The 26,554-nt window shown below is 40.7% G+C and overlaps 1 protein-coding gene across 4 annotated transcripts in view; it reads right to left on the bottom strand.

The window, feature by feature from the left end:
- The window catches only part of MAPK10 (mitogen-activated protein kinase 10), a 122,958-nt gene that overhangs the window by 93,463 nt on the left and 2,941 nt on the right, over positions 1 to 26,554 (bottom strand). For 2 of the 4 annotated variants that reach the window (XM_070949075.1, XM_070949077.1), the window contains exon 2: positions 15,653 to 15,822. In XM_070949075.1, coding sequence (XP_070805176.1) covers positions 15,653 to 15,822 — 170 coding nt within the window. Of the gene's footprint in view, positions 1 to 15,652; positions 15,823 to 26,554 lie in introns of those variants that run through there. The other 2 variants (XM_070949078.1, XM_070949079.1) reach the window with 1 other exon arrangement.

Raw genomic sequence — 26,554 nt, 5'->3', positions numbered from 1 at the left:
CTGGCTGAATCTCTGCCTCTGGCACCACATCTTCTCCAGCCTCCTCATTGTCTGACTCGAGTGCCAGCTGCACAGGCTGCTGGCGCAGCACCACACCAGCCTCCTCACTGTCAGAATCAGCTACAATCCACACAGGCCGCTGACGGGCCACAACAATGCCCAAACTGAAAGGTGGGGCATGAGCAAATGTGCGGATGCACCCGCACATGCATGGACATGCATGGGCATGTGCATGCATGGACATGCATGCGGACATGCACAGCAGAGACCTGAATACCAGTTGGCCAGCAGGAGGCAGGGCATCCCAACACCGGCAGCGTGGTAAGAGGTAAGATCTGTTTCATTGTTTGCAGGGAAACAGAAGGTCACGAAAGAAACGCCACAGAGATCTGACCTCGGGCGACGGCACGCGTGCCAGCACAGAGGGCTTTACATGCTACCTCTGGCAAGCGTGCCATAGGTTCGCCATCACGGACCTAACCTATGCTTTCCCCAAGCAGCAAAATGTGCCTTACGTCTTCTCTTATTAAGGCAAAGCTAGTATAAAAGGTGGCTACTGCAAGGATTCACCCAAGGGAAGAAAGCAAAAAACCCACCAAGCTTTCCATCACTTGCTACCCTGAGAAAGAGGGAGCAGTAGAAGGAATTGTGAGGCCCGTCTTAAAGCCATTTGTCCTGAAGATGATTCCCTCAATAAAAACTATTAGGAAAAAAGATGGGCATATGAGGGGTCCTTGGTGTTCTCTGAGCTTGGTTGTTTTCTTGCAGATTTTTCATCACCTAGCACTAGCACTGATGATGTTACCTAATTTGAATGCAAGAAAACAACCAAGTTCAGAAAATACCAAGGAATCCTCATTTCAACCCTGAGCTACAAATACTTCTCCTTCATTAGATGTCCGCCAGTGGTGGGTTCCTCCCGGTTCGGTCCGGTTCGGCCGAGCCGGTAGCGGTGACGATATGATGTCACCGAACCGGTTCTCCCCCCCCGCCCTCCCACCCCCCCGTTATTCTTACCTTTTATTTGGTCCCACCCCCAATCTATTGCTGCCTCCTGAGTCCCAGCTGATGACTAGAGGGAAAAAAAACTGTTTAAACCCTTGCTGCAGGGCTTCAAAGGGCTGTCCTACAGCTGATCAGTGTTAAAAGCAAACAAATGAGTCGGGTCGTAAGTGCAAGGACTGGTCGTAAGTGCGAGGACCTTCCAGAAATGACTCTGACCAGCTAGCCACGCCCACCTAGTCACATGACCTCCAAGCCACACCCACAAAATAAGCCACACCCACAGAACCGGTAGTAAAAAAAATTAGAACCCACCCCTGATGTCCGCCTATAGTGACAAAAGAAATGTTCCCTAAGAAAATAAATCTGGAGAAATTTATATATCTGAAGAAAAGAAATAAATCTTCCTTTTGTATCTGTTTTTTTTCCCTTATTTCACAGAACACAGTATTCAAATACAACAGACTAATGGCCAAACAGGTCTTTGTACGATATAAATCCCAGCTACAGTGAATATCCGCACTTCGAGGCAGCGCATACATTGTTCCAATCCTTTGACACTCGCTGGATCAAGGATTTCCAATCAAACCACCCTATTGGCTGGAACACAGCTGCAGCTGCTTCTCGGATTAATTTTATTTATTTATTTGTTTATTTTTGGCAGTTTGCAAAGATTACGGGGTCATTCTTGCAGCCTGAAAATAGACTTGAGTGATATCATTTCAGCAGTCATCACTATGTAATACGGATGATGGGGATGATAATATAACATTATCTTCAAATATGGAGACAAATAAACTGCATTTGCTTCCATTGCCTACATTCAGAGAGAGGAGGAGAGAGAGGGGGGGAGAGGGAGACAGAAATGCTAAATGTGTGTGTTACAAGGAAAATAGAAAACTGTGTTAAGTAGAGGGATAATGGAATGGAGTATCCTGCCAGAAAGCATTGTTGGTTGACTGGGACACAAAAACATTCCATTTTGCAGACTTTTGTTGAAGTTCCTTGTAATTTCTTCGAACGTTGCCTGCAATTTCAAGTCAGGGGAACCCTTTTGCAAGGACCAAATTTTATATTCAGCCAGGAGAATATAAAATGATAACTCAGAGAAGGATTGCTAAAAACACTAGCCAATGAACAGAAACGATGGGAACGGTGGTCTGTAATTGTGGATATGCACTAAATTGTCCAATCCTGCTTTCAACGCAACGTGGAAGAAATGTGAACATTGGCATGTTTGTTAAAAGGACTTCAATACGAGGCTTTTAGAGAGAAGAGGAAAAGGGCTCCCGATAGCCTTGCTATGTTAAAGTGTACTTGAAGGTTGGGTCAGTTCAAATCAGCATGAAGACAAAAGACTATTTAAAAAAAAGGAAAGAAAATCCCTGACATGATCCCACAGGAGTTAGCCTAAACCAGTGATGGCAAATCTTTTAGGCACAGAGTGCCCAAACTGGATGGAGCATGCATGTGTGTGTGTGTGCACCAGAGCGCTGGAAACCCGATGACCAGCTGACCCGCGTGAATGTGCGCCTCGGAAGCCCGATGACCAGCTGGCTGACAAAAAACAGCTGGCCGGCGCGCATGCACGCATCGGAAACCCAACGACCAGCTGGCTGATCTGGGGCAACGGCGCACATGCCCACAGAGGGGGCTCTCTGTGCCACCTCTGGCACGCATGCCATAGATTCGCCATCACAGGCCTAAATCCTTTCACACTTTAGTGAGATAATTATATTTCTAATTAGACACATTTTACATGTGCATAAAGGTAAAGGTAAAAGTTTCCCCTGTCCAGTCATGTCCAACTCAAGGGGGCACTGCTCATCTCTGTTTTCTAGCCGAGGGAGCCAGCGTTGTCCAAAGACACTTCTGTGGTCATGTGGCCAACATGACTATATGCCGAGGCACACAGAAAACTGCTCTCTTCCCTGCAAAGTGGTACCTGTTTATCTACTCACATTTGCATGCTTTCAAACTGCTTAGGTTAGCAGGAGCTGGGGCAAGTAACGGGAGCTCACCCAGTCATGCAGCACTCGGGTCTCAAACCCGGGCTGTCAGCTTTCCAGCTGACCAGCTCAGTGTCCTCAACTGTTAAACCATCATGCCCCCTACATGTTGCGCATAGATACATGCAAATCCTTTTTCATGAGAACAGGGTGTTTTTGTGTTTTGCTTTATTGATCAGTAATAAATTGATTATTAATATGAAAGATCCATTCTCATACTATGTGCAGAGTGGTCTATATTAAATATTTTATCGCTTTTTCTCCACTAATTCAGGTATAATTATTTGGAAGGAATAATTGTATGTGCAATTCGTAGCTTTCGGATCTTCTGAGATCAGAAAAATATGTATTTACTTAGACAAATGAATTCAACATCTTAAAAGGAATTGCCTTTATGTCTTCCATTAAAATCCAGGGAACATTTTAATTCTTAATTTACACCAGTATTTTTCATGCATCTATATAGGTAAATTAAGCATAGTTTGCTATAGAGAACAATTGCATTTCTTTTTAAAAAATCATCCCTTTTCCTACCTAAAAAAATACTCAAGATATATCTAGGTATCACTTAGCTTTTATTCAGGAAATCAGGATTTTGTTTCTATTTTTGGATCCAAATCATTAAAGTTACAATTTTTACTAATAAATTCTCCCAAAAAAATAATTTAATGTAGATAATGAGCTTTGCATAAGCATCATTTTTGGCTCTGAGTATATACATGACATGGAAATTATTGCTGTTGCAAACCAATTATGGCTGTAGAACACAGAGATTTTTTTTCATAGGGACTGTGATTAAGCATTTGGCTTCAGCATCTGGCATACATTTAATAACACCTTTTGACAGATGTATCCTAAATTATATATCTGAATTAGTAAGAAGCTAGGCAAAATTCAAGCTGATTGAAAAAGGTCCCAAGCTCTGCAGGCATCCTTGACAGAAAATAGTTACTTGCGTTATCTCAGCCACAATTTATTCATACAAATACATTGGGGGGGGGGGAATTGAAACTGAGTTAAAAAGTCGTGTGGTACTTTGGTTAAAAAAAAAAGTAGTTTTCGTTATATCCAAGTAACAGTGACAAATATTTCTAACCAAATAAAACCTGCATGAAAATGTTGCATCATATAAACATTACTGTAAAATGTTTTTAGCCAATTCTTGAGCCAAGATGCTCTGTTCCTTTTTACCTGCCATCCTGTTTCTGTGGTTGGTCATTTATGAAGCTAGACTTTTTGGGTTTAGCTTGCTGCAGATGAAGTACTATTGCCTAAGAAAGCTGATCCACCATCTCAGAGTGCTTCCTGACCTCACTGTATCTCTGAATCTCCTGGTAGCAGTTGCTGGAAAACAAGTCCATCTGGTGCACCAGCTCCAGAACTGGTTAGACCTAGCAATGAGGATCCTTGTTTAGGTTATATCTTAGTAAACTAAATGCAATGAGTTGTATGGGGAGCTGGTTGAGGTACCCCAAAGGTGCTTTTCAAAAGGCAACTAGACTTTCTTTGTTTGTTTTTTCTTGAAGACATTTTGCTTCTCATCCAAGAAGCTTCCTCAGTTCTGGCTGAATGGTCGGGAACGGAAGGATTTATATTCCTTGCAGTCATCTGGTCGTTAGCACTCTGAGAGTCACAGAGGCCGCTTGGGAGTTTATCTGTGCCCTCAGGGTCACCTGAATAGTGTAAATGGGTATGGAACCTTTTTGGAACTGCTGAAAGGATCGTGTTGTAGACAGGTCAGGGGTGGGTTGCTGGGGGTTTTCAGGGGTTCGGGAGAACCTCTAGCTAAGATTTTGTGCAGTTCGGAAAACCCCCAAATCCTACTCCTGGCTGGCCCTGCCCTCCCCGCCCCTCCCAGGAGTCCCCACACGGCCCATTTTGGATGCTGGTAAGTGCAGGGCGTGCACGGGGGCTTGGGGAGGGCGAAAAACAGGCCTACCGGAAGTTTGGGAAGGCCAGAAATGGGGCCGTTTCCAGCCTCCAGAGGGCCTCCGGAACCTGGGAGGCCGTTTTCGCCAGTTGCTACCATAATATCCAATAATGAGATATTATAAAATATATGTAAATATACCCAAAGATTTTTTTAAAAACCTAAAAACGGAGAAAAAAACCCAAACATATATAAATATTCATGTTTGAAAAATAGTAAATTAAACCTCACACATATAGAACCGTATTTAACCAGTCTTTTTGCTTCATCAGTAAACAACCAATTCTACAGCTGAATATGAACATTTTACCTTATGGACCCAAAGAATATATAATAGCTGTCAGTCGGTGGTGGGATTCAAATTTTTTTACTACCTGTTCTGTGGGTGTGGCGTGGTGGGCGTGGCATGGCTTGATGAGTGTGGCTTGGTGGGCGTGGCAGGGGAAGGATACTATAAAATCTCCATTCCCATCCCACTCCAGAAGAAGGTTACTGCAAAATCCCCATTTCCTTCCGATCAGCTGGGACTCGGGAGGCAGAGAATAGATGGGGGCGGGGCCAGTCAGAAGTGGTATTTACCGGTTCTCTGAACTACTCAAAATTTCTGCTACCGGTTCTCCAGAACTGGTCAGAACCTGCTGAAACCCACCTCTGCTGTCAGTGTATATGACAGTTCATGACTGGGATAGACATGGCAACAGGTCAGCCATTGGGGTGGGGACTGGCTGGAATAGGACATGGTAACAAGGTCAGCCAATCTATAGGCATAGCAACTAAGCAGCCTTGGGTTTCAAAACCTGTCGCTACTGGTTCACTCGTGGGTGTGGGTGTGCTTGCGCATGCGACACGTCTGTGCCAGGCAGAAGCGTCGCATGCGCGGGTGGGTGGAGCCTCCTGCCACCACCGCTACCAATTTGCCTGATCCGGGGCGAACCGGTAGCAACCTACCACTGCAACTAAGTCAGCCAATGAGGGCTGTTTGGGAGATGAAACAGCTTGGAGCCTGGGTGTGGCTTAGGTTAACTGATACTATAAATATATATAAATATAAATACATATAAATATATATTTATAAATATAAATATAAATAAATATAAATATAAGTTGTGTGTTCCTATTATTGTCCTTCCTTCTCTTAACTGTGCTTCTGTGATTATGCTTCTGAGTCTGAGAACTGCTCTTGGTATTGTATATATGTCTCATGTTATATTATGTATATAAAGAAGTTTCTTATTTAATGAATCCTGCTGCATCAGTTATCCGTGTGTGCTTTCTGGATGTGATTTCTGCAACGAACTCTGACAATAGCTTTTATTTCTACAAGGGTGGTTGTAATCAGAGCCCTGTTTCAATATAGACGTCACTTTTTTTTTCTTTATAGAAGTCACACTTTTACTTACTAAGCAGATATACATTAGGGTTTGGAGATTTCATATCTTCCAAGTATTGTGAACTATGACTTCCAACAGCCCATTATCAATGGACAAAAATAGCTAAAAAGGCACGAAATAATGCCTGCGAAAAGATTTTTCTGAATTCCACATTTCACAGAGCTGTGTCTCAATAACAAGCATTGCGACAAAAGATGTCTGAAACTTAAAAGAACATAAATACGAAGTATATGCCTAGGATGTGCTTTTCTCAATAGCATCAGCAAGAGCTAAACATGGGGGTTTTATCAAATGGATGGAAGGATTTGTCAAATAATCACCATGCCAACCTTTTCCTTTTATTGCTGCACAACTCTGAAGCTTGAAAGGGGCCCAGTAATAATTTATATTTCAGTGCTTGAATTTCAATTTTCTCTTGTATCAAAAAAAAAAAAGGGCAAAGTTTATCCTGCCTTAAGATTTTCTCTGTGCTACAACTTCTTCCAATTTTGATATGTTTATAGTTTATACCATTACCCCTGCACTTATTTTTATGAACTGAGAGGGTGTCAGGCATTCGGTATTTTATTTAATCTGCTTTTAATTGCTTTCTGTATTAAATTACAGACCCTTAATGAGGTAAGCTACAAACCTGCTCCTTGGCACGCTAGCCCAGGTCACAGCTTAGATATAGTATGTTGATATAATAATGTATCTTTTTGCTTAGTATGATGTGCAAGCCTTCCATCATTATCTAGTATCATGTCTGGACAAAGCCATTATGGCTTGAATTCAAAAAATAGAATAGAATAGAATAGAATGGAATGGAATGGAATGGAATGGAATGGAATAGAATAGAATAGAATAGAATAGAATAGAATAGAATAGAATAGAATAGAATAGAATAGAATAGAATAGAATAAGTGGAATGGAATGGAATGGAATAGGAATAGGAATAGGAATAGGAATAGAATAGAATAGAATAGAATAGAATAGAATAGAATAGAATAGAATAGAATAGAATAGAATAGAATAGAATAGAATAATAGAGTTGGAAGGGACCTTGGAGGTCTTCTAGTCCAACCCCCTGCTTAGGCAGGAAACCCTGCACCACTTCAGACAAATGGTTATCCAACATCTTCTTTAAAACTTCCAGTGTTGGAGCATTTACAATTTCTGTAGGCAAGTTGTTCCACTGATTAATTGTCAGGAAATTTCTCCTTAGTTCTAGGTTGCTTCTCTCCTTGATTAGTTTCCACCCATTGCTTCTTGTCCTGCCCTCAGGTGCTTTGGAGAATAGCTTGACTCCCTCTTCTTTGTGGCAGCCCCTGAGATATTGGAACACTGCTATCATGTCTCCCCTGGTCCTTCTTTTCATTAAACTAGACATACCCAGTTCCTGCAACCGTTCTTCATATGTTTTAGCCTCCAGTCCCCTAATCATCTTTGTTGCTCTTCTCTGCACTCTTTCCAGAGTCTCAACGTCTTTTTTACATCGTGGCGACCAAATATACAAAAATATATCTCTTTCTGCCTTGAAGCTGCCTTTTCATATTGCTCTGTCAGGAGTGCTGGATTATAATTTTGCTGATATCCAGCTCTTAAAAGTTTAAACTTAGCAAAAGACTAAAGAGTGAATAACCACTTGACTCCTTCTACCATATAATTTTCTTAACAGCAAACATTTAAGGAGGAAAGTTTGTACTGCAAGTATGCTTGGCTGGAGATTTCCAGTCTCATTTGGTCTGGTTTGGCTTGCAAACTTAAAAAAATATATACGGATTGAGACTAAATTGCCAAGACAGAGATTTAAGCATCTTTCCTTGCTAGGCTTGAGAAAATAATATGTGTTATGTTGGTTCAATGTTTATCATTGGACTTTTGGCACACAAAAAAAGATCAGACTTCATGATGCTTCTATAAAAACAGCATTTTTTTTTTCGTCTGGCATTTTTCTATGCCTGAAGTACTATTTTTCTATTTAGACTTCAAGGGACAACTACTGCAACTGATAGCTGCACCATTATTATTTTTTTAGACAAGTTTTATTGAGTTTTTTTTCTTCTCATCATACATATTTTATGAAGAGAGTGCTGACCAGGTTACATTTCATACATCTTATATATAGTCCAAATCATCATTATAATATATCTTAATCTTCCCATTTTTTCCCATTATTTATCTCTTTTATACATCCTTTATCACAAATTCACCATTTTTTCTCCATCTCTACTTATTTCAACTTCTGCCATATTATTTTCTTTCCATCATTTTTTATCCTGTTCAATTTTATTTTTAAATAACTTCACTTTACGCCTTATGCTTCTTCTCTATTACAATCACTCCAGTTGTTTACATTCTTCCTTCATTTCCGGAAATATTTCTCTGCCCAATCATGAACAATAAAATATTCATCTTAATTTACATTGTTATCAAAATTAATAATATTCTTATATTACTTATTTTCTCTTTTCCATCTGCTATGATAGCTGTACCATTAATGGTGAAGGAAAGAGATAACATAATCATAGTCGGATGTGAATTGGTTAGATTCCATTCATCCAGGTTTCCTTATTCTCCACAGGGATCTTGGCTGCCCCAGCCCTGCTAACTTTGTATGACACAATAAATTCTCAGGATTCTGTCTAGAAAGCAAATTACACAAACACATTGAACACATGACATAAAGGGTCCAGACCAGAGATGGTATTCAGCTGGTTCGTACTGGTTTGAGCGAACTGGTAGCAGAGATCGCGAGTGGGCCCGCCCACCCACCTCGGCTCTATGCTGTCCTATTTAGGCATGTTTTCAAGACCGGGTGCATGCACGGAAGGCGCACGAGCGAGCAAAGCACATGCGCGGAAGGCCAGGCGCATGCCATAAGGTGCGCATGGCAAACCAGTGATAAGAATATTGGAAACCCACTGCTGATCCAGACATCCCTTCTCCCTGTCCTTTAGCTCATAGTCATATGTTGGCAGTACAGACATGCAATGTTGATCAGTTGAATGTCAGTCAGGTTTTTTTTAACCTCTCAGCCAATACAAAAGTTCTGACATTTTGCTTTACTTCCATTTAGGTTTTTTTTTTTTTTTCTGCCTTCAGAGTGAAAAAGGAAAATAATTTCATAACGGGCAATTTATCTTATTCCATCCATTTCTATAAGGACTCATTGGAAAAGACCCTGATGTTGGGGAAAGATTGATGGCAAAAGGAGAAGGGGACGGTCGGTAGAGGATGAGATGGTTAGAAAATGCCACTGATGCAGTGATCATGAATTTGGGCAGACTCTGGGAAACTCTGGAGGACCGGAGGGGGGGGGCTGTGTGCTATGGTCCATGGGGTTGGAAAAAGTCAGACATAACTTAGTGACTGAACAACAACAAATCCATTTCTGCTTTTTTCTTTTTTTTAAAAAAAAACACCTCTTTTGAGGCCACAGAAATCAAACACCAGAATGTCAACGGAGAACTGTTGTGTAGTGACTCCCTAGGGAAGGAGTGTCAAACTCGATTTCATGAAGGGACACATCAGGGTTATGTTTGACCTCGGGGTGGGCGGGGTAGGGGGGGCATGGCCAGGGGGGCATGGCCAGCTTGACGTCACTTGTGTCTGGGGCGCCTGTGGTAGCCCGAGTACTCTGCCAGTGAAAATGGGCTCCCGGGCTCTGTTTTTGGCTGCGATGGACTCCTGTAACCCTCTGCCAGAGGCACTGCAGGCCGATCCTTTGCTGTTTCCAGGGCGGTCCCGCGGGCCAAATCTAAGCACCCCATGGGCTAGATGCAGCCCCCAGGCCTTGAGTTTGACATCCCTGCTCTAGGGTGTTTTCTTCATATCAGGAGATAAGGGCCATAGAGCTGCTCATGAGGTCCATATGTCATGATTAACCAAAGGGAGACATTTTAGCCCAAAGGAAACTAGGACTGTCTGGATTAAAATGGATCATTTGGTGGAGTTTAAATACTTGCCTCTTGCCTCAGTCAACTTTGTCCTGTGAACAGAACTGATGTGGAAGCAAAACTTTAAATGACAGAGCATTAAACCTATTTTTCGTATGGTTTGAATGGGGCTTGGTTGTGAAATAAATAAGCCTTCCAGACCACTTGGGATGCATAAAGGAAAAATAAAAATAAAAAAGTAAATCAAACCCACTCTGAGATTACTTTTAATGAAGCATGGGAGACATCAAATCAAATCAGTCTGTGTGCTTCGTTGGCCGTGAGCTTCTGTTAATGTGCAAAAATTTTACATTACTGGCATTATTTCTATTCTTGGCCCGTTTCCCTGGCTATGACACACATTGAAAAGAGGCAGGTTTTTGATTGCATGGGAGAGGGATAGTTTAGAAATGTGAAAATGAAATAGATAGATAGATAAATAGATAGGTGGGTGGGTGGGTGGGTGGGTAGGTACGTAAGTAAGTAAGTAAGTACGTACGTACGTACGTACGTACGTACATACATACATACATACATACATACATACATACATACATACATAAATTTGAAATAGTAGAAAATACTTGTAGCTCGGGTTTTAGATTTTGGAAGTGGTTTGCTCTCCAAGCTTGTTTCAATTTAGTTTCTGAACATTTCATTACCAGACTAGGTAACATTATCATCAGAATTTAAATATATCTCCAAACGAACAACCAACCAAATGACCAACTGACCATACTGGCACATAAGACATGTATAAGTTAAGGGGAATAGGACAAGAGAATCCTGACGATGACGTTACCTAGTCTAGTAACGAAACGTTCAGAAACTAAACTGAAACAAGCTTGGAGAACAAAACAAAACTGCCAAAATAAATAATAAATAAATGTCACAATCTTGACTATTTGATTGGCTAAAGATGAATGGAAGTTGCTTTTGGGTGGGCTGAAGATGAGACAAAAGATACTGCATGACAAAAAAAGACATCCCTTTGCACTACAATAAACATAACCAGGGGTGATATTCACTTATTTTCCCTACCGGTTCGCAAATGTGCTCGTGTGCGGGCTTCACTCACGCGCGCCACATCCACACATGCACCCAGCCTTCAGTGCATGTGCCTGGCCTCAAAAACGTGCCTAAATAGGATGGCATAGAGCCCACCCATGATTTCCACTACCGGTTCGGGCAAACTGGTCCAAACCGGCTGAAGACCACTTCCGAACACAACATGTGGATAGATCTTGAGGCTACTAGGTAGTCCAGATCAAGAAATCAACTCCACCAGAAAGCTACTTTTATTGAGGTTGGCTAGAATAACAAATCTTGCAAGCCTGATGGTGACCTACTCCTCCTTTCTTATATTCCAGTTAATTATGGAAGAATCTGCTTGAGCTACCTCTCATTGTTCTAGAATTTTATAAAAACCGTTTCAACCCCTTTTGTGTAGCTGATACTTCCTGCAAATCTCTGTCTGCAAAGTCATCTTCCATGCTCTTCTCACCAAGCCCATAAAAAAAGAAATTCTCTCCATCTCAAGCTATCCTGCAGAGGAAACTGTATTGCACTGATAAAGAAAGGGAAGAAGGAAGCACGTTTATACTGGCAAGATTCTGTCACTCTAATCTTATAATAAAGTCATGTTAGCATTAATAACTCTGGCATTCTGGTCTGGTCTGCCTTAAACGGTTGACAATTTTAGTTTCTGAACGGGGAATTGACCTTGATGGCCTAAATGGCTACTTTTTCTTCTGTTCAATCACGGCCAGTTCTCAGAGCTTGTCTGAATAAGTCCCTGCAGTTATCTTGGCAAGGTTTTTCAGAAATATTTTGCCATTGTCTCCTTCCTAGGGTTGAGAAAAGAGTTACTGGCTCAAGGTCACCCAGCTGGCTTTGTGCCAGGACTAGAATTCATGATCTTTCTGGCCTGATGTCTTAACCACTACAAAGGTCTCTCATTAATGGCTACTTACAGTTTTATAATTCTATGAGTCTAGGATTCTTATTTCTATGACTTTTACACCCACTTACTGTTAGAATAATTCCCAACCTTAACGCACTCCTACTCGAAGGATGAAATAGCAGGAAATGAGAAAGACTGTTTCTGTCTGAGCTAAACCCAATCTGCTGGAAAATATTGCCCTATGAGACACTATCATATGTTTCTAAACAGATGTGGGGGTGGTTTCAATCCCCACCAGGAGAAGAGAAGGTTGTGGAAGCAACAAACAAATCAAATTCAACTCTGAGTAGATTTGAAGTGTTTTCCTCCTACTGATTCATCACAAATGCCTACTTCTGTTTGTTTTTGTTAGTCGGCAGAATAACAGAGTTGGAAGGGAGCTTGAAGGTCTTCTAGCCCAATCCCCTGCACAAGCAGGAGACCCTATACCAGTGTTTCTCAACCTTGGGAACTTGAAGATGTGGGGACTTCAACTCCCAGAATTCCCCAGCCAGCTGGGGAATTCTGGGAGTTGAAGTCCCCACATCTTCAAGTTCCCAAGGTTGAGAAATGCTGCCCTATACCATTCTGGACCAATTGCTGTCCAATCTCTTCTTAAAAATCTGCAGTGCTGGAGCACCCACAACTTCTGAAGGCAACTGTTCCACTACTTAATTGTTCTCACTACCAGGAAATTTTTCCTTAGTTCTATTTTAGCTTCTCTCGTTGATTAGTTTCCATCCTTCTTGTCCTGCCTTCTGGTGCTTTGGAGAATAGCCTGACTCTCTCTTCTTTGTGGCAGCCCCACAAATATTGGAACACTGCTATATTATGTCACCCCGGTCCTTCTTTTCATTAGACTAGACCAGGGATCAGCAACCTGCGGCTCTGGAGCCGCATGTGGCTCTTTCGTCCCTCTGCTGCAGCTCCCTGTTGCCAGTTGGCTCCACAATTGTTAGGGCTTTCGGTTAGGACAGGTAGAGAAAAAAGGACGCCGACTAGGAGGAGACTCTATGATCGGGGAACTGGACTTCCAGTTGGCAGAGGAAAAAGGAGGCTGCACTAGGAGGAGACTCTATGGTGTGTGTGGGGGGAACTGTACTTCCGGTCGGCAGAGGAAATAAGGACGCCACGCTAGGAGGAGACTCTATGGTGGGGGAACTGGACTTCCAGTTGGCAGAGGAAAAAGGAGGCTGTGCTAGGAGGAGACTCTATGGTGTGTGTGTGGGGGTGGGAACTGTAATTCCGGTTGGCAGAGAAAATAAGGACGCTGCGCTAGGAGGAGACTCTATGATGTGTGTGTGGGGAACTGTACTTCTGGTCAGCAGAGGAAAAAAGGACGCCACGCTAGGAGAAAACTCTATGGTGGGGGAACCGGACTTCCGGCCTGCTCCAGAATTGAATGGGGGGCTTCTGGTTAGGACCTTTGTGGCTCTTTGAGTGTTTAAGGTTGCCAACCCCTGGACTAGACATACCCAATTTCTGCAACCGTTCTTCATATGTTTTAGCCTCCAGCCCCCTAAGCATTGCTAGGAAAGATATTCAGTATGATCTTACCATCAAAGCAAATGTCAGAAGAAATGGTTTGTCCTGCATATAAAGAAAGGATTGAGGATCACACTTAAGTTTGATCCATGCAATGGGCATGGAGCAGTCAGCAAATGCAATAGCTCTCCTGCATCAAGGCATGACTTCTAAAAATGACTGTCGTTTTCTCACTTTTGTATAACATAAAATTAACTATCAAATTAATAGAAAGGCGATGGTTCATCCATAATGAAAATAGAAAGAATATCCAAAAATCTACCAAAACATTCCAGGAAAGAAAAGGAAGAAGTAGACTATAGAGGGTTTTAAGGCAGTAGAACTGAGCCCATTCATCAGAGAAATACTTGCATAAACCATAGAAGGCCTGATTATTTACACTGTGAGATTGATAAGCCCTTCCTGTTTTATAATGCAACCTTCACAATATTATTTATATGTTTCGCTGAAATGTCAGGTTTTTTTTTCTTTTTCCCTCCATGAAGATGATGGATTAATGGTCACGTCAACTTTGGGAACCTTGAATTTGTGACCATTTCAAAATTATACAGGATGAGACATATTGCCTGGCAAATCCCAGATTGTTCTTGAACAGCAAAAGGGGAAATTACTCTTCTGCTTGAAATGTTCTTTCTGGAAGGAGCTACAAAAAAGTGTAAGCTGTGCACCACAATATCCATTTGCTAGCGAGTATCTAATATGTGCAGGGAAAAACGAATGCTATTATTTCCAGAAATAAGCAGAGATTAGCAGAGATTAGTGGCACCTTAAGTTTAGGAACATTTTTTTCAAAGTATGCCTTACTTCTAGTATTTTTATAAGCATGGAAGACTCAGAAACTATCATATGTATGTGGCATTAGACTCAAAATATTTTAATTACTTTTTATAGATGGATTATTAGATTGGCCAGTAGCTGTTCCATGAGTCTCGAGCCAAGCTTCAAAAGAAATCCAGTTATTTATTAGGAGCTTCATGTCGGCATGTTCCCAAGTGAAGCCAGCTCTGATCCTACATAATTTACGCTCCAATTATGACCCTGTTTCCCCTCCTCCCCCCAGGGTGTGTCATCAATCACATTCGCCAACAGAGCAATTTCGTGGGTTGTAGAGGTCACTCCCCTCAGTTGCTGTAGGTAACCCTGGGATACAGCCTTGAGAGAGATAAGCGTGGAATGTGCATCTGTCTTGGGCTGCTGTGCTATTTCGCCGGATTTCCATCCCCTATGGCAACTCGAGAGCAGGCCAGGGATGCTTTGCGAGTTGACAATTAATCACAGTTAATTTACTTTCATTTGTGGTATTTAGTACCATCCAATGTAGAATTTGGAGGGGGGGGGGGACAGCAAACCAAAATAATACTCATATAATCTTTATGCATCGAGCCATTTTTTTTTCTCTTGCTTCAACCCTTGCATATATTTTAATTATAATTTAGGGCAACATTCATGACTCATACAGGTAATCCATGACTTACAACAGTTCGTTTAGTGACTATTTGAAATTACAATGGCCCTGAAAAAAGTGACTTGTGTCCATTTTTCACATTTACGACTGTTGCGGTGTCATGTGATCAAAATTCAGAGGCTTGGCAACTGGCATGTATTTATGACGGTTGCTGTGTCCAGGGGTCATGTGATCAGCTTTGGTGACCTTCTGACCCCAAAGTTAATGGGGAAGCCAGATTCACTTAACAACCGTGTGTCTAGTTTAACAACTGCAAGTGATTCACTTAACATCTGTGGCCAGAAAGGTCGTAAAATGGGGCTAAACTCCCTTAACAAATATCTCACTTAGCAACAAAAATTTTGGGCTCAATTGTGGTCGTAAGTCAGGGATACCTGTACTTAATGCATACCAGAGGTGTCCTACTCAATTCACAAGGAATATAGATTGAGAAAAACTGAGCGGATCTTACCAAACTATTCCCTGAGCTCCAGAGCCGATTGGTTTTAAGTTCTGGTAGCGTTTGAGAACTGTGAAGGTCGAGTCACCTACTTCCACACTGTAGAACTGGTTGTCAACTTTGCTTTTACTCATGTTGTAGTATTTGGCAATATATGACACATCCACTTGTTTCCCAAATCCCTGTCATGAAGATGTAGAAAAGAGAGAAAGACAACAGAAAGTCAATAAACTTGGAGCATAATGAGGTGCTCAAAATACATTGCTAATTTCAATATTCAGATGTTTATATCTATTCCCAGTTCATTAAATACCTCAGTAAAAAAGGAATTCAGTCATAATTTTTGCTTAGAAAGATGAAATCTAACTTTACAAAGCAAGCTGTAGACAAAAGATCTATTAGGCTGAGCACAAGAGTTTGTATACCATGTTTTCCTTCTGTGGACAAGAATTTCTCAGATATGTATCCCCCGTTTGTAAATTCTAAAATATGTTTGTAAATAGGAGTTAACAAAAATATATATATATATTCTTGATTTTCTTTGGTGTGTAAAGTAAAAACTGTCTGTTGTGCACTTGATACAGCACTGCCAAAATGCAGTCTTCCTCAGAACCTTACTATGTAAATATGAAAACTTTCAAAATGGTGAAATAGATGTCATTAGCTCACCAATAATTATTTATGGAAGCATGCTTGAAAAATAACTTGTACATGTAATTTACTGTGGTCATCTAGTTCAGGGGTGTCAAACTCGATTTCATCGAGGGCCACATCAGGATTGTGTTTGACCTCAGGGGGCCAGGGTGGGCATGACCATAGTGGCCAGCTCAACGTCACTCATGTCATGGGCGCCTGTGGTGGCCCAATTGCTCTGCCAGTGAAAACAGGCTCTCGAGCGCCGTTTTCTGCTGCGACAGCTTCCTGCAACTCTCTGCCAATGAAAAAGGAGCTCGGGAGGGCCACTCTCTGTTTTCGCTGGCAGAGGCACTGCGGGCTGGTCCTTCGCTGTTTCCAGGGTAGCCCCGCGGGCCAGATCTAAGCACTCAATGGGCCAGATCTGGCCCATGGGCCTTGAGTTTGACACTCCTGATCTAGTTGAAACCTTAATTTGCCAAGCGGCATACCTACCAATTACTTTTGTCGCATCTGGCATGGCCATTTTCTCAGACATGGTCTTTCTGTCAGTTCAAGCTAGATGTTCTTCAGGACAGCTAATCTTAAGACTTTTATGGCTCTTGTTCCATTTTTGCCTGCCAAAAAGTTTTTGCACTCCAATCAATTAAGCCTGCTTATTTCAGCTCTCTTTCCCCCCACTGCTGGTTAGATTTAGGGCTATTGATCATGGTAGACAGTTTCAGCTGTGAATTTATGTACTCACTTCTTACTCACAACAAAAGATATTGCTCCAGTCAATAATGGACGTAAGATTTTAACACGGGTTGTGGCAAAAAAGAACAGGAGCAGCGTTTCATATTATATTTCTATTACATTTCCAGGATTAAATCCTAGTGCAAAGAGGAATTTTTCAGACCATTCAAAATGTGCCCTAAAATAAATAAAATTCCAAGGCACTGAAATCCACAATACATTATTATTTATATTTCTCCAATATCCTTGGTATGTTCCTATGTTATAATAAAAATGAGATTTGAGGTTGATTTGTGTTCATGTGCTTGTACTTTATTTCATAAATTAACATGTTCTTTCCAACACATTACTATCGTATTTTTCAGACTATAAGATCCACCGGAGTTTAAGACACACCAAGATTTCGAAGAGGAAAACAAGAAAAATAATAGTTTTTGCCCTCCCCGGCCCCCAGGAGCACTCTGCAGGCTTCCCAAACCCTCTGTGCGTCCCATTTTTGTGAAAAACGGGCCTGTTTTTGGCAAAAACGGGATGCGCGGGGCGGGGTTTTGAGAGGCCAAAAATGGCTGCATTCAGTTTATAAGACGCACCAACATTTCCACCCTCTTTTTTTGGGAGGGGGGGGAAGTATGTGTTATACTCCGAAAAGTACAGTAATTATATACTGCCTGACAAGAATAAAAAAAGTAGTATCACAAATAATCTGTGCAGAACAGGAAGACTGGAAATAAAAGCTAACAAAATGACAACAGATTAGGGAAGAAAACATTCAATAACATTTAAATAACATTTAAATAATGAAGAAATAATGTCAGAATAGAATAGGCCAAGTTTTCCCCTGGGGCAGCACCCATTTAACCCAGGAAACAGAAAGCAAAGACATTTCTGCCCAAGCAGACTAATTCAAACAGATAGTAAAGAATCTCTCCAGATTTCTTACTGTAAGTCATGCTTATCTTTAAAAATGAGCACACACATTCTGAATTGTATTTGGAAATTTGCAGAGTTTGGAGCAGGGGCAAGGAAACGACTGGGAGGATATATATAGTATATCTTAGAATCAGTTTGGTCTAGTGGTTAAGGCACCAGGCTAGAAAGCCACAGACCATGAGTTCAAGTCCTGCCTTAGCCACAAAAGCCAGCTGGATAACGTTGGGACAGTCTCTCTCAGCCCAACCCACCTCACAGGGTTATGATTATGGGGAAAACAGGAGGAGAAAAGTGTATTGGATATGTTTGCCCCTTGAATTATTTATAAAAATAATAAAGGTGGGAAATGAATGAATGAATGAATCAATCAATCAATGATCATCTTTGCAATAGACCAAGATTAGGAAAGCACTCAACATTCTTAACCTTCAGTTGAAGACATAACTAATAAAAGATTCAATTACTGTAAGGTAACAATACATCCAGAGGTGGGTTTCAGCAGGTTCTGACCAGTTCTGGAGAACCGGTAGTGGAAATTTTGAGTAGTTCAGAGAACCGGTAGTAAAAATTTTGACCGGCCCCACCCCCATCTATTCTCTGCCTCCCGAGTCCCAGCTGATCAGGAGGAAATGGGGATTTTGCAGTAACCTTCCCCCGAAGTTGGGTGGGAATGGAGATTTTACAGTATCCTTCCCCTGCCATGCCCAAGCCACGCCCACCAAGCCATGCCACACCCACCAAGCCACGCCCACAGAACCAGTAGTAAAAAAGAATTTAAACCCACCACTGAATACATCCTACTTTACGTGTATAAGACCTGCTATCGTTATAGCCTTTTCCAGTAAGAAAGTCATTTTCACAAGAAAATAAAAAGTGAAAATGAAAGTTATAGCTACCGTCTAAAAAACGGTTTATTGTAGTTGCATGTTGAACTATTAAATTTAGTTTGATCATCACTTTTCATGAAGATAGACATATACATTAACTTCCTTGATACTAACCAAAGGAGGGTGCTTTACTTTTTATTTCTAAGAAAGAACTACTAAATTATTTGCTGTGCACAGCTTTATCCCAATCAGAATCCGCTTGAATGAAACAGTTGAGCTGTTTCATTCAAGCCACCGTTTGCCTGGAGTTGAAAAAAGAAGTGGAGTAAAAAATTGGCTGGCTGCTTCAGATTGTGGCGAACCAATCAGAAATGGATGATGACCACAAAGAAAGCACAATGATGGAGAGCAGGAGGCTATCACTAACACAGCAGCCACACATAGAAGTCCTAACCCTTCTCTTCAGTCTCATTAATTGTCCATGGCAGCTTGCCTCCAATTGAAGAGAGAAACTTAATACTAGGATTCCCAGCATTAGGAGCTAGGAGCCGTGGTGGTGCATTGGTTAGAATGAAGTATTGCAGGCTAACTCTGCATTCCACTGCCAGGAGTTCGATTTTCACCGGCTCAAGATTGACTCATCCTTCCGAGGTCAGTAATATGAGGATCCAGATTGTTGGGGGCAATATGGTTACTCTGTAAGCCACTTACAGCAGTATATAAGTCTAAGTGGTATTGCTATTCCTGATCAAGCAACAATAAAGGTAAAGGTTTCCATGTCAGTCATGTCTGACTCTAGGACAGGTTGCTCATCTCCATTTTTTTGGCCAAGGGAGTTTTATAGTTTCCTCTTTTGTTTGTTTGTTTGAAAACTACAATTATCATTAGAGTAAGTATTGAGTGGTGCGGTGGCCTAGAGGTGGAGCTCTCGCCTTCACAATTAGAAGGCTGTGAGTTCGATCCTAGGTAGAGGCAGATATTTCTCTCTCTGGGCACACTGGGAATATATCTGCTGGGGGAAAAACTCCACATTGGCAACAGGAAGGGCATCCGGCCAGTAAACACTCAGCTGCATTTGGTTCCCAGACTCTACCCGGCAAGGGATTATGGGGTCGTTAAAAGAGGATGATGATGATCATTAGAGTAAGCATCAATATTAAAAGATTAAGATGCAGCTTCAGGGATGTGTGCCATATAGTAGGGGTGTATAACCGGGGGCCAGGCTGAATGTGGTTTCCTAGAATTTACAACTTTTTGAATCCTTCAAAAATTATAGCAAAATTGTAATTTTGATGTGACATGAAGAGATGATAACTAAACATATTAAATAGTAAATATGAACAACTTTTAATTTAACTACAGTTAAATAATTTAAACAGCTGGTGTTTGTTTGTTTTTTAATTGTCAACTTCTTCCCCTCTTCTTTGCTTTGGTAAAAGGTAAAGATTTCCTTGTCTGTTGTGTCCGACTCTAGGGCACAATGCTGATCTCCTTTTCTTGGCTAAGGAAGCCAACATTGTCCCAAGACAATTTCCATGATCATGTTGCCAGCATGGCTACACGCCAAAGGCACACAGAATACTGTTACCTTCCCACCAAAGTGGTACCTATTAATCTACTTGCATTTCCATGCTTTCAAATGGCTAGGTGGAAAGGAGCTGGAGCAAGTAATGGGGACTTACTCCATTGCACAGAGCTCGGGTCTTGAACCTGACAAGCTCAGCATCTTTAACCGCTGAGCCATAGCAGCTTGATCTCAGAAAGATCAAGCATTCCTAGATAAATACACTTATTCATCACAAAGAAGTAAAAAGAAAGAACCAGCTTCCAGTGCACAAGAAAAACTGATTAAATATCAGGGAAGGAAAAGAGTGTATTTTCATTGCTAACACATTGCCAAGTGCACATTTCAAGTAATTCTCCTAGGAAGGGGTCAGGAAAAATACTTTCTGGCAATAATTATTTGTATGTTACTATCAAGAGAATTAAAGTGGTTATCACCATCAACACATGCACATCTCTAGGCAGCTACCCCAGTCCCATCAAGGGCTACTACCAAGGGGTTGCCTGGATCTGTACCATTTATTAATCTTATTTTTGGCTCAACACTCCAAGCTTCAGAGCTAGCTGGAAGTATACACCATTTTAATGTTAACTCTCCTGTTTTAATGTCCCTCTGTAAGAAGTTTAAATGCAGGATGGACACAGCTGCTCAGCACTGCTTATCCTCCCAGGGAATTGATAAAAGAAAGGGTCCGTGTTAGGATACTGAATTTTGTAGCTGGAACAGTAAAGTGTACAATAGGCCAGAACACAAAGTTGTAGTTGATTGATGCATGAGCCAATCTATGCTATGATTATCTATGGAGATTCTCAGTCATCCAGGTCATTGTTGTCCCAAAGGTGCTTTTTCAAGAGGCAACTGGACTTTCTGGTTTTTCTTTGATGACGTTTTACTTCTCATACATGATTCTGAGAGCTGAAGAATCTTCTTGGATGAGAAGCGAAAGGTCTTCAAAGAAAAACCAGAAAGTCCAGTTGTCTCTTGAAAAATACACTATGATTAGTTGCTGTGGTATACAAGAGGAGTTTCTCTTTTTCCCGACTTTTTTCTTCTGTGTGTTCTGTATACTGTTTAATTTACCTCATGATGTTCTTGTGGTCGTGACTATCTTGTGTTTTTTCTTTCCGGATGATGACAATAAAGATCACAATTTTGTGTTAGTGTCTCTGACTTCATCTGGACAGCTGCTACGCAATTCCCTGACAGCCCACCTATGCCCAATTTGTCCAACACTTTTTCCAGTATATCCTAACCCTTATTATTATATTTGTGGACAAGAAGGGAAAACTTATGCATTCAATATCACAGGCTCTTCCTTAGATTCTTTTAGCGCACGGTGGCTTCAATCGTCTGCACATTGATGCCATCAGCAATCTGTGAATCAATATTTTATCAACATACATTAGCTATGGATGATTGTAAAAAAATTGTATCTCCCATTCAGCAAAACGTTTACTGTACAGCTTCATGAGGGTGGTGCTCATTTAACATCTACAATTTGGACTGGCAACTCAGTCGTTAAACAAAGCAGTTTCTAAGTGAAACATCATATGATAACTGTGCTTTCAATTTTAAACAGGACAATCCATACTAACCGATAGCAGTGGCAAGCACGCGACTGGGGGAGAGATGCTGTGAAAGATCATAAAAGGGGGCATTGGTCACAAAATTACATTTTCCTCACTGTCATAATTGCAAACGATTGCTAAATGGGGCAGTTGTAAAATGAGTATTTGACCTGTATTTGACTACCTATATTTGTATGTATACATCTGAATATATGTCTTGTACCTTCTGGATGGGTTATAGCTTTCTTTCTTTTTTTTTTCCTGTCTTCTACAAATTTGTTTCTTTTTTCCTTTTTTCTATTTTAATGATATTAATAATAATTCTGAACCAATTCTTTGGCCAGACACCTGGGTTTGCCTTACTAGATATTTCTTGCTTCAGCACACATTCCCAAGATTTTGGCCTTGCTTTCTGAGGTAAAACTAAATAATAATTTTTAAAAAACCTCCAAATAGCAAAACAAGCACCAAAGATAGCATATGGAAACTGCTGTTGTTAAACCAGGGAGGGGGGGGGGGGCAAGGAGAATGAAGATTTCTGTGCTTTGGGGGAAAATCTGAGGTGCAGCATGTTAATCTGTTCCTGGATAATTGCCAGAAAAATGGCTTCCTCCTAATTACCTTCCACTTTTGAGTGTATTTATTTTTACAAGCTGCCCAGCAGGAACATGCATTCAAAAGCCAGAAATGTGCATTTGTGGAGTGGGGATGTAGGATAGGGGGGTGATCTATAAACATCACCAGATGGAGATGTTGATATGTACACATTTTCAGAATCAACTGAATAGCATAATTTAGTTGCCTGTGGGCTTTCTTACATCGTCTTTGGTGAAGACCCCAAGCACTGCATGTTAGAAGAAGCTGCAGTCACATGTTGGTGAATACCCAGAAGACACACTCAATGCTTTGGTTGCAGGTGCTTAGGAGTAAGCTTGCCATCTGTCTACTATGCATTGTGGGGGGGCGGGGGGGGTTGGAAGCTTCAATCATAGCAACAAGAAGGGTTTCTGAATATTATCACCTCACAAACGAAATTGGAAAATACATTAGAAAAGTTGCACAAACAAGAGGAACCACATGCCACTTTGACAGAGTAAATTAAACAAAATGTTTGGGTTTTTTTAATATAGCATCACCCATATCGCCAATGAGCTGGTACTGGTTTCTGTCCAGAAGAATCAGAAGATTGGAAAAGATTTAAAAACCAAACCTATCTAACAATGTCAACAGTAGTTAAAGGTGAAAGATTTATACCAGGGGTCTGCAACCTTAAACACTCAAAGAGCCATTTGGACCCATTTCCCAGAGAAAAGAAAACACCGGGAGCCACAAAACCCTTCCCGTGCCTGATTATTTCTTGAGCGGCCACAAAACTAGAATATGTAGTTGAATTAAACATTCTGTTTTCTTCTGAAACTTTTCATTCCTTGGATTTATCCATGGTTGGCCTACCAGGGGTTGGAAAGCTCAATAAATCGCATGCTGGCAGGTGTTGCACATTGGCAGTTGTGACACATATTTTGAGTGACAGGGAGCCGCAGCAGAGGGGTGAAAGAGCCACATGCGGCTCCAGAGTCGCAGGTTGCTGACCCCTCATTTATACGATTTGATTTGAGCCATGGTGGCGCAGTGGTTAGAGTGCAGTACTGCAGCCTACTTCTGCTGACTGCCAGCTGCCTACAATTCGTCAGTTCGAATCTCACCAGGCTCAAGGTTGACTCAGTCTTCCATCCTTCCGAGGTGGGTAAAATGAGGATCCATGGGGGCAATAGGCTGACTCTGTAAACCGCTTAGAGGGGGCTGGAAAGCACTGTAAAGTGGTATATAAGTCTAAGTGCTATTGCTATTGCTATTGGCATTGACACTTCTGAACTGAATAGCGTACAGCTTGCCAAAATCTTTGGGCAGAAGAACATCTTGAATTCTTGGTTCTCTCTGTGATTCCTAAGAAACTATAGTTGAAGCTTTCTGCTTGAATGGTTGCATCAGTTTTGACTTCTTATAATTAAAAATATTGCGCAAATAGATCATTGCCATCATAACGAAATGTATGTTACAACTTCAAGCAAAACCCAAACTAAAATAAACTGATTATGAGAAGGGAAATGGAAATACGTTAACTATTAATTGCATGAAGCATGGTTCAAGAGGCAGGCCCATTTCTTTTAACTATTTTCCATTTTGATATCAAAGAATTGGCAGGTGATATATTGATACAATGTCAGCATGGCTGTTACTTTGGGAAATATTTAAAATGAGACTCGCTTGAGTTCTTACATTAATAGGACATTTCAGATAATGAGTCTTAACTTTTGTATATTTTTGTTTTCATATACCTTTCCTTGCTATAAAGGCATTTGAATGTTTTATCGTTTATGATTTTTACTGTTTAAATTACTTTAATATTTGCACAAACCTTGAAATATACTCACAAAACTGTACTTAATGCTGTTTCAAATATTAATACTCAGTAAGGAATTTGGAGTGGAAGATGTTGGCAAAGTTAAGTTCACAACTGGGGAAAATTACTTTCAGTAAGTGAATCCAGCGGATTTGAGTTCAATAGGTTTAGAATAGGAGAAGTTGAATGTATGGGCACAAGAAGATAATTTCATGGCCATTGATGTCACTTTGGGCATTCAATCATCCTTTTTAGGATTATATAACATCCTTCAAAGTGGTGAAGAAGTAGGTAAAATGAATAGTGTGCTGCAGCTACCACAAAAGCCAGCGCAGTCCTAGGCTGCATTAACAGAGGGATAGAATCAAGGTCATGTGAAGTGTTAATACCACTTTATAATGCCTTCGGAAGACTACACTTGGAATACTGCATTCAGATTTGGCCACCATGATATAAAAAAGATGTTGAGACTCTAAAAAGCATGCAGAAAAAAGCAACAAAGATGATTAGGGGACCGAAGGGTAAAACATATGAAGAACAGTGGCAGGAATTGGGTATGTCTAGTTTAATGAAAAGGATTAGGGGTGACATGACAGCATATTCCAATAGTTGAGGGACATCTACAAAAAAGAGGGGGGTCAAAATACTTGAAGGCAGGGCAAGAAGCAGTGGGTGGAAAATAATCAAGGAAAGATCCAATCTAAAACTAAGGAGGAATTTCCTGACAGTTAGAACAATTAACCAGTGGAACAACTTGCCTCCAGAAGTTGTAAATGCTCCAACACTGGAAGTTTTTAAGAAGATGTTGGATAACCATTTGTCTGAAGTGGTGCAGGGTTTCCTGCCTAAGCAGGGGGTTGGACTAGAAGACCTCTGAGGTCCCCTCCAACTCTGTTATTCTGAATATGACTTACTCTGGGACCTATGAACTACATCTCTTGAGAATCTTGATTTATTTTCCTTTCCAGCAATGTAGGATAGGAGTAGTTGTGGCCCTGGCTTCCTCAGAAGATGAACAAATATAAGGAGCAATGTTCTCTGGTAGATGCATTCTTTAACATACAGCAAGTTCCAGGTTTAATCCTTGGCAGTGCAACTAGAAGGATAAAGTAGTAGACAAATATGTATTTGGCTGAAAAACTTGAAGCACCACTACATGTCACAGGATACAACAGTTGGCTAACTATTTAGTTAAAACACCTGGTTTCATATAATTGCACATTATCTTTCCACTTATTGGGCAAGGATAATGGCAGGACACTGAAATCCTGCGCAAACAGAAAAGTTTCCTAAAGCAGATGGTGTGAATTCTCTTTATCAGATGGGTAACTGTTTCTGTTTCTTCCCCAAATTATACTTCCACGTAGTAAATTTAAATATTGACTAAATTCTGGTTTGAAACAAGCATTAAGGGAAAAATAGTAGATGCAAAGGGTGAGGGAATATCCAGATGGTGAAATATACAGAACAATATTTCTAAACCTGAAAAATGTGTTATTAGTGCACTAACAGAGCAATTGTCAACTGACAGTATTTGGATACAACCATTTTATCTGGCCCTTGGTGGCACTATCAGATTTTAATCAAAATGCTGTATTGTAAAAAAAATTGGCTTGAAGCATCTCTTCGAAAGAGACATTTCTAAAATCAAGTTAGGTTATCAGGTTATGCTTTTTAAGCATACATTCTTAGCCTAAGATTTTTTCCAAAGTTCACTGATATTTATATTCAATTACACTTCAGGCAGCTGTTATTTTTAGATAGCAGATGTTGAAAATCGGCATTACAAAGTCTGGAAGTGAATTTAAACTTTATAAGCACAATTCTCTGGCAGTGGACTCAGTCACTTCAAAACCAATAAGAGGGTGATGATGGAACGGATTAAAAAGAATGTGAAATGACCCAAAAGCATCCTGGCCAATTTAATGCATTTTTATGTGCAACATTATGTGAAATTGTTCCATCTTAACAGGATATGAATACACTAACAAGACCTAACCTCTTTTTCTAGTTAATTAGAGGGGAGAAAAACACTGAAGTAACGAGAGCTTTTATGCTGATGCCTTTATGCCTTTGAATTTAAGAGACTATACTGTCAAGAAAATGTAATCCCATTACTATTAGTAATTCCCTTACTAAACAAGGTCATATTCTTAATTTATTTTATTGAATTTCAAATAAATTTCTACAGATTAATTTATGGGATGTTCTTTCTCAAGGAAAACTAACAGCATGAGAACCTGAATGAAAACGCTT

The sequence above is a fragment of the Pituophis catenifer genome, unplaced genomic scaffold, assembly GCF_029215685.1.
Source record: "Pituophis catenifer annectens isolate HBS135680 unplaced genomic scaffold, rPitCat1.0.hap2 SCAF_8, whole genome shotgun sequence".
Lineage (NCBI taxonomy): Eukaryota > Metazoa > Chordata > Lepidosauria > Squamata > Colubridae > Pituophis > Pituophis catenifer.
Note: the sequence above shows the minus strand (reverse complement) of the source record. Positions and strands in the feature narration are given on the sequence as shown.